The sequence below is a fragment of the Podarcis pityusensis genome, assembly GCF_964106645.2.
Source record: "Podarcis pityusensis genome assembly, chromosome: 6".
Lineage (NCBI taxonomy): Eukaryota > Metazoa > Chordata > Lepidosauria > Squamata > Lacertidae > Podarcis > Podarcis pityusensis.
In genome coordinates, this window is record NC_138030.1 from 12,346,090 (window position 1) to 12,361,699 (window position 15,610).

The 15,610-nt window shown below is 42.6% G+C and overlaps 1 protein-coding gene across 4 annotated transcripts in view; it reads right to left on the reverse strand.

Moving 5' to 3' along the window:
- Positions 1-11,692, reverse strand: part of CDH26 (cadherin 26) — a 28,742-nt gene extending 17,050 nt beyond the window's left edge. For 2 of the 4 annotated variants that reach the window (XM_081011120.1, XM_081011121.1), the window contains exons 1-4: positions 11,491-11,690; positions 5,542-5,622; positions 4,628-4,744; positions 37-204 (exon numbers count right to left, since the gene is read on the reverse strand). In XM_081011120.1, the coding sequence (XP_080867246.1) occupies positions 37-204; positions 4,628-4,744; positions 5,542-5,622; positions 11,491-11,541 (417 nt within the window). In that variant the 5' untranslated portion in view covers positions 11,542-11,690. Of the gene's footprint in view, positions 1-36; positions 205-4,627; positions 4,745-5,541; positions 5,623-11,490 lie in introns of all 4 variants that reach the window. The other 2 variants (XM_081011122.1, XM_081011119.1) reach the window with 2 other exon arrangements.
- Positions 11,693-15,610: the final 3,918 nt, after the last annotated feature.

The window sequence follows — 15,610 nt, forward strand, 5'->3', positions numbered from 1 at the left end:
TCTAAAAAGAAAAAAGGTTTAAAGTAAAGTAAATACCGTGAAAGAAGGGTTTCTCTCTCGATCAATGGAACGGTGCACAGATACATGTCCATTCACATCATCCTCGATAGAAAACAGTCCAGGCTCTGGATATTCATCCACACCAGGTCCACTGATTAAATATTTCACATTTATATCACGCTTGCGTGATACATCATTAAAGAGCTACAAAGCAAAACAGGCTGTCAATCAAAGGTTAATCTTATCAGCAGAGTAATATTTTAATGGCAAGATTCTTCTACATTTTACTATTCTGATAATCCTAGGGATTCAGCTACATTAGTCAAAAAACCACCTTTTTGAATGTATTATAAACATGCAACACCAGATGGCCCCAGAGAGCAAGAAAAAAATTCTAAGCGATTTTCCAGAGCATTTTTCTTCTTCTTTTGTTATAACAATTTAATTTCTGACTTATTTATAGCGGGGGGGGGGGTCCTGTGTGTAGATCCACCCCTAATGTAGATTTTTTGTGTTTTTTTTTAAAATAATAATAATAATAATAATAATAATAATAGTATTTATCACCATCAGCAGCATGATTCTTAAGGAAAAGTTTCCCACCCTTAATTCTTGTGCCATCTCACAGATGTTTTAGTGATGCCAATGCCATTGCAATGAAATCCTCAAGGCGCATATTTAACACACACAAAATCCCAAGAGTTACAGTTTGGTGACACACAACAGTCAGTCCTTTTATTGTAAGAGAGTACATGCAATTATAATGACCAATCTGCAAGTATATTAGTAAATAATAATCTCTCAGACAAATGCCAAATAAAAAAAGGGAATAGACAAGGCTGCCCTTTATCTCCACTGTTGTTTATTTTGCCGTTGGAAATATTACTTCAGAATATAAGGGGAAACAGGGAAATCAAAAGTATAGAAGTCAGGCATAGAACTTACAAATTTAAAAAATTATTTATATTTGCAACAACGACAGCTAGAGTTTTGTTAGCCCAAAGATGGAAAGCAAGGGAGGTCCCAAGTAAGGAGCACTGGCAGAACCAGCAGGTTTAACACATGATAGAATTTGCAGAACCAGCAGGTTTAACACATGAAAAATAGAGCAAAAAGAGTATCTATTTAAAGAGGAGTGGAAAATATTTGCTGAGTATTTGTAAAACAACTGTGCACAGCTGAAGACGCTGGCAGCATTAAGATAAATTCAACAGTGTGATTAATATTTGAATGATTTAAATTGGGGAGCTGAGTAAAATGGTTACAGTAAAATATGCAGGAATGATAGACAAGTGAAATGAACCATGGGAAGGAGAAGGAGGGCAGTCGATGGATATATAGCATTGTGTAAAATGCATATTTTGAGATGTATAACTTGAAAACTTAATAGAAACTTTTTTTTTTAAATTAAGTGGCACAGACTAAGAGATGCAATTATATATGCTACTTCATTGCTCCGTTACAACTGAATTTTCTAAAGTGCTTTTAAAAATTGCCTCCTAAAATATATTTTAAAGAAAGTGCCAGAGACGGTGTGTGTGTGTTTTGTGGGGAGGAGACAAAAAAATTGTCCCAGAAGATAAGTAAACATTGCCAGTGACGCTTTTATTTAAAGATGAAGATTATAAACATGCACGAGCTTGAAATTTCCAATTGTAGCTTCCTCCTGCATTAGGCGTCAATGGGGCCTGTCATCCATGTGACAAGCATGAAAGTGAGGACTTAGAGACTTGCCAAACCAAGTCTTCCTTGGTTTGGAGACTTCCTAGTAACTCCAACTGACATTCTTCCAGGGGGTGGGGTGCAGATACTCTTGGTCATCTTTAAGGTGGTGATTCACCAGCCCCATACCCAATATCCATTTATTTAAAAGCAGTTCTAAGGCACTCAACATTTTAAAAATTACAGCTCTTGCAGCACTGCCTGGGGGCTGGCAGGGGAAAGAGGCATTGTGGGGGGGACATGAAGAGTCCAGGAGAGCCATTATGCTTTTTTTCCACACTGTGATCTTGGCAGGAAAACTTAAACTTCTCTGCCCGGCCTAGGAGATGAGGGCCACTCCCTCCCCACACTTCAGATGATTGATCTAATGATTTGGGATGGGGTACTAGCCGTCTTCTCAGCTTATCTACAAGGATCAGATGTGGGGAAGCTGTGAACCTGTGGGCATGTGGTGTGCATCTGAGAATGGCCACATCTGCACCTTGCATGTAGCAGTCATGGCTTCCCCCTCACTGGGCTACAATTTCCTGAGTGGTTTAACAGTCAATTCCTCTTCCCAGGGTACTCTGGAAACTGTAACTCAGAGCACAGGAGTCTCCTAACAGCTTTCAGCACCCTTAAACTACAGTTCCTGTGATCCTATGTGATCAGAATGCTTCGAATGTAGGGTGCAGATGTGGCCAGAGAATTAGAAGAAGAAGAGTTTGGATTTGATATCCCACTTTATCACTACCCAAAGGAGTCTTCAAGCGGCTAACATTCTCCTTTCCCTTCCTCCCCCACAACAAACACTCTGTGAGGTGAGTGGGGCTGAGAGACTTCAAAGAAGTGTGACTGGCCCAAGGTCACCCAGCAGCTGCATGTGGAGGAGCGGAGACGCGAACCCGGTTCCCCAGATTACAAGTCTATCGCTCTTAACCCCTACACCACACTGACTCTCAAGAAGGTGTCTATGTCCACTTTAGACCATATCCCCACCTGCATGTGGCCCCTGAAGGGTTGACAAAGGGCAAATATGGCCCTCAGGCAGAAGAAACTCCCAACATGCACACACTTTAAGGTGCACACACAATGTTCTTGGCTGTTCTTCCTGCAACACATGAGCAAACGTATCACGGCACAAGCTGCTGAAGGCTTGACTCAGATGCAAATTGCCCTTGGGGAACACAGCCAGAAACACAAAAAACTAGACTATAAATATGCAAGGCTTGAGACTTCCGGGTTAGCGCCTCCGGCAATGGTGGAATTCCTCTGATCGGGAGGAATCCGCTCTGTGGAAATCAGGGTCTGGCCGCCACGGCGAAGGCGGAGACCCACTAAAAACCACAGGCGGGAGAAGCTTGTGGACGTGGGATTCAGCTGGCACCTTTTGCGCCTCCCCTACTCATGGGGAAACCCGGTTTCGGGGATCCGGAGCGACGTGGGGTGAGTGGCACGGTGCTTTGAATTGACTGCTTCTTTCACGGAGTGAAGCCGCATTGCTGTTGCAGGAGAGCACTGACTTTTTCCTGTGGACAATTTGATCTTAAAACAACTACCTGTGAGTAGAACGGAAAATTGGATTTTTAAACGTCTTAATTTGGCACTGAAACGGGGAGGTTTCAAACAGGAAGTCCGCCTCCCCCTTTTGTAAATAGATTGAAGCAAAGAGGCTGCAAGCTAAAGCCTTGGAAAGTCTCTCATAAAGGATTAAACTTCCATCGGTTAAATCATCAAACCCCCCTTGGAAGCAGGAGAAGAGGGGGGAGATTTAAGATCGTGTAAGCCTGCAGGAGAAAGTGAAGAAAGTCAAATTACCACCGCTCTGAACCTGGAAACGGGCTGCTAGTAAGCATTGAAGTTTAGGATATGCTCATTGACTGTGAATAGATTGTCTGCTGACAGTAAGTTAAAGAAGAGAAATACATTGTTTCCATTGTCTCCTTCTGCGTTTAAAAAGGAGTAAAAGTAACTGAAAATTGAAACTAACTTCATTGTTTGAACTGTGCTTAAAATGATTGATACAAATAGAAATTGTTTCCCCCTAGAGGAAGCCTTTGAAATTGTTACAAGAGCTGAGCTGGGGGAATTTTCCACCTGCAAGATAAAACTGTGAGAATCTGGGATTGACCTTGATTCGTTAAGAATGTTGACAGAAGAAGCCTTAGTGGTTGCATTTTGGAACAATGCATTCATTGGAACAGCTTTATAAGAAGACGGATGTGAAGACTATAAAAAGATCAGGAGAAGGCAAAGTGAAGAAGACTTGCAGAAGGGACCTGGAAAAGTGTTGAGCCTCGGACAGAAGATCACCAGGTTGATGGGCTATTTGGAATTGACGGAAATGACTGGCAGAACCCGAGACCAGGGAGAAGAGATGGTGAAAGAATATTGGAAAAAGTTTAAAACCTATATATGGAAATAATGTAAAATTAATGAGTGTTAGGAAAATGTTGGAAGGGAATTATACGGCTTTAGTAGAAATATTTTAAGGAATTAAGTATAAATAAGTATTATAGTATTAATGGAAAATAAGGTTAAAATATGTTAAGATAATTACATGACAGAAAATAGAGAAAGATGGAAAGGATTTGCTGAAACAGTTAATAGAAATGGAATACAAAAAGGGAGGTGAGAGGAGGTCGATGAAACAAGGGAATGAAAGAGAGGATATTGAGATGGTACGATGTGTGTTTTTTTGAATTGTTTTCGCTTTTGTTTTGTTTAATGTGTTAATGTTAATGTTGCGTTCTGTATTGTTTATATATTGTATTGTATTGTTTTCTCTTTTGTTTTTTTCCCCTCTTCTTTTCTTTTTTCTTTTCTCTTTTTTCTTTTTGTAAGGTATAAAAGCAATAAATATTATTTAAAAAAATAAATAAATAAATATGCAAGGCTTTCCAACACGTTACACATTGGCTTTTACCTCTCCAACACGTTTTGGGAATGGCCCTTTGTCTTCCTCCTCAAGTTCTAGGGTGGTAATAACCCATCTCCTTTTGGTGCGACGCAAAGGACGAAGACTGTCGAGCAGCTTCAGATCCTGGGAGTGAAAAGAGCGCACTTATGTTACAACCACCTATGTGTATCACTGTAGCAGGTGCCTCTTTTTCAAAACAAACATTAAAATATAGGGAGTTTAAAATAATGTTCCAAATATATCCTTCGGCCCCACAGTGGTAAGTTCAGTAACAGAAGATAAGCTTCCTCCTTTGTTCATTGACCTGTAGTGGGACTTTCATACACATGCCATAGGTAAAGGTAAAGGGCCCCTGACCATTAGGTCCAGTCGTGGCTGACTCTGGGGTTGCGGTGCTCATCTCGCTTTATTGGCCGAGGAAGCCGGCGTATAGCTTCCGGGTCATGTGGCCAGCATGACTAAGCCACTTCTGGAGAACCAGAGCAGTGCACGGAAACACCGTTTACCTTCCCGCCGAAGTGGTTCCTATTTATCTACTTGCACTTTGACATGCTTTTAAATTGCTAGGTTGGCAGGAGCAGGGACCGAGGAACGGGAGCTCACCCCGTCGCGGGGATTCGAACCGCCGACCTTCTGATCAGCAAGTCCTAGGCTTTGTGGTTTAACCCACAGCGCTACCCGCGTCCCTCACACATGCCATAAGTAGATGGATATGTATGTACATAACTTCTTAAGGACTCAGAATCTAAAATCTGTCCAGCCTCATCAAAATATAGATCCAGATTCAATTATCCTCCCCCATCAACAGACGCACAAGCCATTGTAAAACAAGAGAGAGAGAGAGAGAGAGAGAGAGATTTGCAGATAATATCTATCTGGTTTTTAATGTTATCTACTGGAGAACTTAACCGAGTCCCCACCTGGCTGCTTCTCTTGTAGATGGTCTTCCTTAGACTGCAGTCATCTCCCAGGGCATGGTAGAAGCTGTTGATGGCAAGAACCTTAACAGATGGAGAAAAGGGCAAGAGTAAGAAGGATGTTGCACTGGCAAAGTCATGCTACCCGCAGTATCACACCCTGAAAAGCCAGGCAACTTTGACATCTGTAATGAATGCATTCTTCAATTAAAGATCTGGCTTTGTTAGGAACGTGATGTTTTCACTGGGTGATTGAGGCTGTTGTGGCCACAGAGTCTTCAAAATTCAAGGGTGCTTATAATGCTATAATGTCCCATAATCTCTTTCCACACCCTGGCAGTGACTTCCCATGTTCCTCAACCAGGCAATAAATGCCAACAAGCACCAACCTATTTTATTCACCCCAGCCCTGAACATTTATGCAAAATGTTGCCCTTCCATTCACCTGAAAAACTGAACAAAAAATGAGTCAACTCTGTAGAGGTCACCAGCTTTCCCTGTTCTGTGTCATCTGCCTTGATGCAACAAACTTACTCAGAACTGTAGCTGTTTTCCTAAGGATTATACCCAACTATAACGTAACTGTCATTTGCAATCAACTGTATCTGGCCAAGCACAGAAACGTTGCTGAACCTGTTATATCATGGTTGATCTCCAAGGTGTCTGCGTCAAATTTCTCTGGGCTGCTCTACTCAACAGTTAATTACTCAATAAGGCTTCCTCTATGACTTCCCTGTTTAAGGACTGTGCAGAAAATGCATTTAATATAGAACAGCCTTCCCTGAGCTGGTGCCCTCCAGATGTTTTGGACTACAACTCCCATCATCCCCAGCCAGCAAGGCCATGTTGGCTGTGGCTGATGGGAATTGTAGTCCAAGAACATCTGAAGGGCACCAGATTGCAAAAGGTTAGTAAGGAAAGCAAGCACAAAGCAACTAACTGGGACCGCGCATCGGATTATATCTTACCTGTGCTTAAGGAGCTGGAATGCTTCTGAGTGCCAGGATTTACTTTTAAAGCCCTACACAGCTTGGGACCTGAAGAAATGTCTAATTCCACACCAACTTTCCTGGGCACTGAGGCAGTATTCAGAGCTGCAGCTGCTTGTCTTTCCCTGCTATTTGAGATGAGTCAAGTGGACAACAGGGAGAAGACCTGCTCTTTTGTGAAACCCCACTTACAGAAGTCTCACCCCAGATAGGCTCACCTGCACCCTACGTCACAGAATAATCCTATACATGGTATCCAGAAGTAAACCCTACTGAATTTGATGGGACTTACTTCCATGTAAGTGGGTATAGGATTGCCACCCTTAATCACTGTGATGAGTATGAGTTACTCGTGCGTAAACTGGTGCCTCTCTAGGCTAATTTGCCTTGTTAAACCTTTCTGACTGCACAGCCCTTTCTAATTGTGACTGCCTCAGTCGCTGGCAGAATCCGTCAGTGGGCGTTTCTTGAACCTCTTCCAACATAAAAGTTGTTTGACACCCAGTCTCCTCCTCCTCTCACTGCGCGGGAGTCTTCTGCGCAGGGAAGGCGTGGGTAGCGGAGGACCTGTCCCCTCCTCACTGAGTTCCAGTGAAGAGTCCTGGAGCCCTCTCTCCGATTCCGCCATCTGCCCCCCTTTATCCCTGGTGTTGCGCTTAAATGCTTCCCCCTCCACTGAGCTGTTTCTCCCCCTGCTGCTGGGTCCTTCTCCAGTATCATCTAGGAGCCTCCCCTTCGCCTCTCGCTCCGATGTCAGTTCCCTGACAATCACTTTTCAGCGCCATATGAAAACCTTTTTATTTCCCCAGACTTTTGCCACGTGCAGGAATTTGAATCATGATTGTTTACTACTGCTTTTACCCTGCACCTTTACAATTTTGCTAGTGTTCTGGTGCATTCTTATTTTATTTTTAACAGCCGTAAACTACCCTGATAACTCTATATTGAACAGCAATATAAAAAGTATTATTCCTAGATATTGATGCATAAGAAAATTCAGTATCAACAAGGTTTTTCCACCATCTGTAAGAATGGGTACAAATCAGACTATGGTAAGTACGCCTATGATTTCAGCAGGAACGTAAAGTGCTCAACTTTGGCTGGATCACAACCAGCACTTATAAGTAATGGAAATACTCAACTGACTCCTGAAGTCTAGACTCAATCAAATTTTGGTTTCATTAACCAACATCTGCAATTTTATCCCAATGTACCAGCAAATGTAGCAGTTCCAAACACAATGTACCTTCAGGCTAACCCCACCCCCAACATTTCTCTTGTTCAGATTCTACAATTCAAGGATGTTCCAACCCAGCCTTGCCCAACCCGGTAACCCTCCCAGATGTTTGTGCTGGTTACTTATGCTGCAAGTTGTAGTCCTTGGAGAAGGCAATGCTAACTCAAGGCAGATGAGACAATACTTGAACAAACATATGCAAATATTATGATATACTGGTGCAGCAGTTCTTGGACGACTGAGCTGATCACTTCCCAAACAAACTGATAAGATAAGCAAAACACAGGATATTTTCAGCTTAGAGAAAAGGTAGCCAGGGAGGTTTTGATACAGGTGTTCCTGGAATTGACTGAAATATGCAAAAACTCCTTAATGTTTTCAGTGATTAGACTTCAGAAATGAAAAGTAATGCCTAGCATGGTAAATATACGCATGCTTCTTTCACCTAATGTTCCACACAGGACATACCAAGCCATCGTTTAGCACAATGTCTGAATGCACTCAGTGACTTGCTTAAGGTCAGCTACCAAGTTTGTGGCTAAGGAGAAATATAAACCCAACCATCTTTGGGAACTGTAGCCAAAGGATATTTTCAATTTATCAATCCAAACATTTATGAAAAAACAAATCCTTGAAGTCATCTGCCTTCACATACCTACATAGCAGCTAGAATACAGAGTTCATTCAAACTGAAATAATGTCAAAATGATGAAAACGAAGAAAGAGTAAACATGAAAGAACAACGGGGGGAAGAATTTGTATGCAAGGATAAGAAGTGTTTAAACCAAGTTCTATTCTCACTGATGCCTGTATCCTTTTCTTCCCTCAACCAAGAAAGAAGATCAGCCTAGGAATTGTGAAATAAGACATGTGCTATTCACATTAACTGGGGCATATCACACTTCAGTTGTAATAACTTTCTGTTGACTATTGGGGCATGTTCTGGAACAGTTCTTCAGTTTTCCTTTTTGCAGCAGGCATGCACTTAATCTCTTGTAACAAAAACAAAGCCCTCTGCTCAATAGCAATCCTTTCGCCACAAAAGCTTGGAGGGGCTTCTCAGTGCTGGAAACATGAGATTGCATCAATAAATTATCAGCAGGGTTTCAAAAGAAACCAAAACTACTAATACTTAAGAAAGTGGCTCTAGAAGTTAATGAGAGCTTTACATGTGTTCTGAGGCGGGGTGTTGGAGAATTCTTCTTAAAGCAGGATTTGGGACAAAATGATGTTTCCTTCAGGTAGAATTATTTGTAAATAAAACATAAAAGGTTGGAAGAGAGATTGAAATCCACCTGGTTGACTCTATTCTAGCCAGTTCCCTTTAGGCTGCGAATAACTGTAGACAAAATGTCAGACTTGGATCAGGAAGTCCTATATTCGTATTTCTGCTCAGCTATGAAACAAACTGGTTGATTTCTCCTTGAAATGCTTGCTATCTCCAACTTAGCCCAACCTATCTTGTTGTAAATTTGAGGGGAACTATGCATGCAGTCCTGATCTCTCTGGAGGGAGTGTGGGATAAACTAATATCAAGAATCATAGAATCATAGAATCATAGAGCTGGAAGAGACCACAAGGGCCATCGAGTCCAACCCCCTGCCAAGCAGGAAACACCATCAGAGCACTCCTGACATATGGTTGTCAAGCCTCTGCTTAAAGACCTCCAAAGAAGGAGACTCCACCACACTCCTTGGCAGCAAATTCCACTGTCGAACAGCTCTTACTGTCAGGAAGTTCTTCCTAATGTTTAGGTGGAATCTTCTTTCTTGTAGTTTGGATCCATTGCTCCGTGTCCGCTTCTCTGGAGCAGCAGAAAACAACCTTTCTCCCTCCTCTATGTGACATCCTTTTATATATTTGAACATGGCTATCATATCACCCCTTAACCTCCTCTTCTCCAGGCTAAACATGCCCAGCTCCCTTAGCCGTTCCTCATAAGGCATCGTTTCCAGGAAGAAGAAGAATGGGCAGCCAGCTGCATAAAAATAAAGGCAATTCATTAGGTTCTAGCAGCTTATGACTGAACTGTACCACAGTGGGGGGAAATCCATTCTGATAAGACCGTAGAACATGTTGCACTGCAAAGTTGTACAATCTCCTTCTCTCAAGACATTTTTAAAGGAATAGTTTGTTTTACAGAATGTTGATGCTGTTACGTCACTGAAACCTCAGGAATTTAAGTTTTCATAATGCCTGGTGCCAAGCTAGAAGCAGAGCAAACAACAACATGACGGAACACCAGAGTCCTGCGAGGATCTGTCCTACCCCACAAAAGAATGCAGAATCGCTTTTAGCTTGCTGGCTACTTCGCTTTCGAATAGCTTAAAAGTTCTTGGTCCCAAAGAAGGGTCTGTTACTGTGCAATCCTGTTGACAGTAGCTAGTCTCATTGAGTTCAGGAGGACGCATTCCCCAGCATGTGTGCCTAGATTGATTGATTTATTGAACTTATATACTGCTCTATATCCGGGAGTCTCAGGGCGGGTCGCAGAATAAGATCAAGATATAAAACCACAAAATACATAATAAAAATAAAAACAATAGCCCCCCCCCCCCATTAGCATTATTCTTCTTGTAACACTGAGACAATGTGCTAAACTTTAGTACATGGGGCAGTGGGATGGTAGAATGTGCACAAGGCAAAAAGATTTGACATCTAGATTTGTAGCTTTAGGAAGCAGCTGCTATGTTCTAGACTCATTTGGTATCTTTCCAATTCAACTCGTATTTTGGAAAAAATTAGATGTCTTTTAAAAAGGGATCTATTCCCCTCCCCATTCATTTAACAAGAGGGTAGAACAGGTTCAAAACACTAGAAGGATATTGGAACAATTTTGTCTTTACATGAGAGGAATACTGACTGTTTAGGAAACTATCAGACCTGGAGAGAACTTGAATTGCACTTATCCAAAGGAAAAACAACTGATGATATTAACCAGTAGTAAGGTTAAAAAAAGCTTACTGGGAATTGATATATAATGAATTGAAAAAGAATTTTAAAATAATGTTTGTAAAAAACAAACAAACCCAAAAACTTTCCTTTTGGGAATTATAGGGATGGGACTACCCAAACTGTATAGAAATGTATTCATGTATGCAACTACAGTGGCAAGAAGGTTAAATGGAAAGAAGAAGAATGGATACAAAAACTTATGGAATATGCAGAAATGGCGAAACTTACCGGAAAAATAAGAAATCAAGATAAGAAACTTATTATAAAAGAATGGAAATGGTTTGTTGAATATTTACAAACTAAACAGAGAAGAACATTGACATTGGCAGGATTATTGTAATAACCTTATGGGTATATTTTTAAAACAGACGAATAAATGAGCAAATTAAGTTAATTTGAATATGCCATGGGGACCTACAGCAGTCCAAAAGAGCTTAAAAGCACCCGAAAAAACCTGGGGAAATAAAATTGTATATACGTTTGTATGCATGTGGCTTTCACTTGACCCGGAGGAGAAAAAGGCACAGGGGCAGAGCGCGTCCTGGAGTTCAGTACCGTGCGTGCCCCGACGCACTAGGGACTATTTTTAAGAAGCAGGTGATGCTACCTGGCGGTTTCCAAGGAGACGGGGATGTTTGAATCCCAGGACGCTGCTGCATGATCTCCTCCTTGGGCTGGACAAGGCAAAGCGTGGAGCCTCCGGAGGCCCCTACTCCGATCTCCCCTTCGCCAGACAAACCCCCACCACCCATGACCCCTCTCCAGCCCTACCGTCAGGAGGAAAAGCGCAGCGCCGGAGAAAAAGGCGCATCTCAGCGGCATCGTCGCGGCGCTCGTGGCTGCAGGAAGATGCGCCTCCCGAGCCCCGAAGTCCTGCAGCAGCAGCCCGAGAGAACTTCCTATGGCGAGAAGTGTGTGGACAAAGGACTCTCAAGGTCTTCGACCAGCAATTCCACAAAGCGGCGGAGGGAGAGAATATATGCCTTTCACAGGTATTGTTGATCTTGGCTGGCCCCACCTCCTCCAGGCTCATTTGAACACCAGCTACACCCACTTAAAGGGGGGAGAGAGAGAGAGAGAGAGACACTTGAATATTTATCTTCCGGGCACTTTTTTCAATTCACTGACACAAACAAACAGCAAGAAACGACTAGGACAGTAATAAAAATGCCATCTTCCTCAAATTATCAGCTAATAACCAATAGTCAACTAATTATCAATACTTAACTATCACAGTAACTTGATAAACCCCGAGGAGATTAAAATCTAGTAAACAAAAGGGCTGCGAGGGGAATCTTTACCAAGCCAGAGAATCTCTGAGGACGCTCAGATTGCCTTTTTTTCCTTCACCACTGAGCCACTCTCACACTTGTTGTTGTTGTTTAGTCGTTTAGTCGTGTTCGACTCTTCGTGACCCCATGGACCAGAGCACGCCAAGCACTCCTGTCTTCTACTGCCTCTCGCAGTTTGGTCAAACTCATGCTGGTAGCTTCGAGAACACTGTGCAACCATCTCGTCCTCTGTCGTCCCCTTCTCCTTGTGCCCTCCATCTTTCCCAACATCAGGGTCTTTTCCAGGGAGTCTTCTCTTCTCATCAGGTGGCCAAAGTATTGGAGTCTCAGCTTCAGGATCTGTCCTTCCAGTGAGCACTCAGGGCTGATTTCCTTAAGAATGGATAGGTTTGATTTTCTTGCAGTCCATGGGACTCTCAAGAGTCTCCTCCAGCACTATAATTCAAAAGCATCAATTCTTCTGCGATCAGCCTTCTTTATGGTCCAGCTCTCACTTCCATACATCACTACTGGGAAAACCATAGCTTTTAAGCCTGAACTATGCGCGTTGTACTTCTCCTGGGACTGCACCCAGTTCTCATCGCCAGCCATGTGCGTACCAAAAATGAGCTCCACTGGCCACCTGCATTTCAAGATCCAACTGTTCCTTTGCAGTACAAAATTAGAAGCTTAAGAGAGAGGAAGAGACTGGCTCATCCATCTTCCAAGCAAGAGAAGCAGGGAAGGTTTCATGATGCTTCAATGCCCGTTCTAAACACCACTTACTAAATCTTATAGTACCTAAGGAAGGTGAATTATTTTTAGAGGAAGTAATCAAAGAGTAGGCAAAGATTGCCTACCTTCACAGTGGTTTCTCTGAGCTCTTCCTCTTTGACATTTAGAGGAAGAGAACTTGGGGTACACATTAGAGGCTTAAAATGCAGCCAGCGCAGCTCCCCAACATACACAGTGTTTCAAATCACACTTTGCTCCTATTTTCCTGTATGTTTCCCCCTCTCCAAGTTAAAAGCAGGTGGAGTTTAAAAGGAGGCTGAGTCAGCTTGGGGCCATGGCACAGGGAGAAGGTTTAACCCTTTCCCCTCCAGCACAACTCTGTTTCTCAGATCCAAGTCGCCCTCCCAAGCTGGTATCTGTCCCGTGATGGAAAACAGACAGGTATCTTTATTGAGGAAATGACGCAGGCAGAAGGGGGAGCTTTCCCCCAAAGCTGGACCCCCTCTCCAGTCCAGCTACTTTATAAACAGAGGAGGGGGCTAAGACAATCACAATCTCCTGTGTGCTGTCTGGTTCAGAAGCATTCAGTACCGGCACACAGTTTAGAAACCGGACTAATTTAAGGACATTGAACTCCTACAGAAAAGGCATTGTTCAGCTCATAAGTAAGCTGAACAATTTCACTGACCAGGTGGGCAAGACGTGATTGTCCACTGTCGTCTCTGTTCTTTTAATTTATTTACTATTACTTTTATATATCCCCCTTTCCCTCCTAACAACCCTGTGAGGTAGGTTAGGTCGAGAGACAGTGAGTGGTTCAAGCTGTGTGGCCAAGTGGGGATTTGAACCTTTGTCTCGCAGGTGCAAGACCACCGCACAAAGTCCTACACCTCACAGGCCTAATTCATTCTTTTGCCTTAACCATTTCTTTCAGAAACAATAAACTTTAGGGGAATTAGGGTAGGTCAAAGCCTATCTTTGTTTGCAGATGGTGCAAGGCTGTCATTAGAGCAGCCCTTACTCTCCTTAACTTAATCTTTACCATGTAATGGATTGCTACAGCCCAATAGCTGGGTCAGGAAAAGTCAGCATGGTCAGTAATAAATCTTTCAGCTGAAGCTCCTTCTGGAGTCTGTAGCAAACTGGGCTTTGACTGCTCAGACAACTCCATTAGATGCAGAGGCATGAAGGAGAAACGAGACCTATCAGCATTGTTTAACTTAAGCTGGAGCAGAGCAATTGAAAAGATCAAACATAATTTGGAAAGAAGGGACTGTTTTGGAACAATCCTGGTTCTCGGGAATCACCGCTATTAATACTTATGTTCCCTAATCTTTATGGTACTGTCAAACCACTCAAAATTGCTTGGTTGCGACTTTGGCTCTATCAGGATTAGAAAGACACATGTTTCTGGTTGGAAGAAGCATTAATTGCGGTCCCGACAGAAGATTTGACCTTGAATGAAAGTGGACAGGGAGGATCCAAGCTACAAATAGGAAACATGCTGCTCATCTGGGTTGTAGGCAGACACTGAGAAGAAACGCCTTTAGGTGACCATGTGGATTTGTTTATTATTGTCTTGAACTGTACTCATCATGTGCATCGCGATTAGGGTGAAATTTGATTCAGTTTCCATTTAAAGGCAAATCTACCCAATGCACACTTTCTGAAACAATGTAAAATAACTGCAGCATGGCTGTCCTCCTAAATTTGCATTTCTCTTAATCTGAAAGGAATAACTTTGAGAGGCTGGCGCTTTGTTTTAGTAGTTTTATAGCGCTTAGTGTAAATTATATCTCTTATCTTCCATCCTGATTTATGTTTGAAGTTTGACAGTTGTATGTTCTTTTACCTATATAGAAGTCCTTCGCTATAAGTCCCTTCAGAGGCCCTTAATAAAGACCTATGGTAAACCTAATTAATTAATTAATTTTTTTAATAATAGCTACACTATCATCCACTCCTGTGGCAAACTTTTCCATTTTGCTCCTGCATTGCCACACATCTGAGGAAAAGGTGGTTTCGTAAATTGCTGTTGACATTATCAACGATTTCATGATGTCCTGTAGAAATCCTTAGGAGATTCAAGTTGGTGAGGAAAACATAAAAAATCAGCATGTAGTGGAGGCTGTCTGTGCCTAGGAAGAGCGGAATTCTCGAAGTCTTTTGCCGTCATGATGACAAGTCTGTGAGCAGAACTGTTCAAAGTTGTTCTGCAGTTGCTTTGACAAATACCAGGGATTGATGTACCTGGGCATGTGCAGATTTCCTAGAAGGGCTCAGGCTGGAAGTTTTATTTGGACATTATATCTCTTTAGGAAGAACCCTGAGATAAATCTCTTGCAGGATCTGCTCCCGGTGCCTGAGGAACAATCTACTCAGCAGCTGGACAGAGCAGTGACACACACCCTGAAAGTCAAGACCTTTTTACTCGCGTGTATTGCTAGTGAGCCAAAACACCTCAAGTTGTGCCCCAGGCTTCAGGGAAGGGCTTTCTGGCAGCAAACCACATTTGTTTAGCCTCTCTCCAAATATGCCTTTCACCCCCTAGCGTTTTTTCCCCCAAAGAAACTTCAAGTGCTTGTCCTAACTTGCAACAGCAAACTATCTAGAAATTGGAGTTAGCTAATGTTTCCTCCTTCGTTCCTTTTCAAAATCAACCGCCTGGTAAGTTGTGCTTGTACAGCTGTGGTTGTCTTATGGGAAGGTGAGCAATGAGCTTGAGACGGAGTCTTAAGGACACCCTGGCAGGACGGTACAGCATGTTGCTGCCAGATTCAGTAAACTGCTGCCCTGGCATTAGTGAGATAATGTGCAAACATGAGCAATGCATCTGTCTTTGAGAAGAGATAGGGCAGCTATTTCACAGACATTTGGCGTAATAC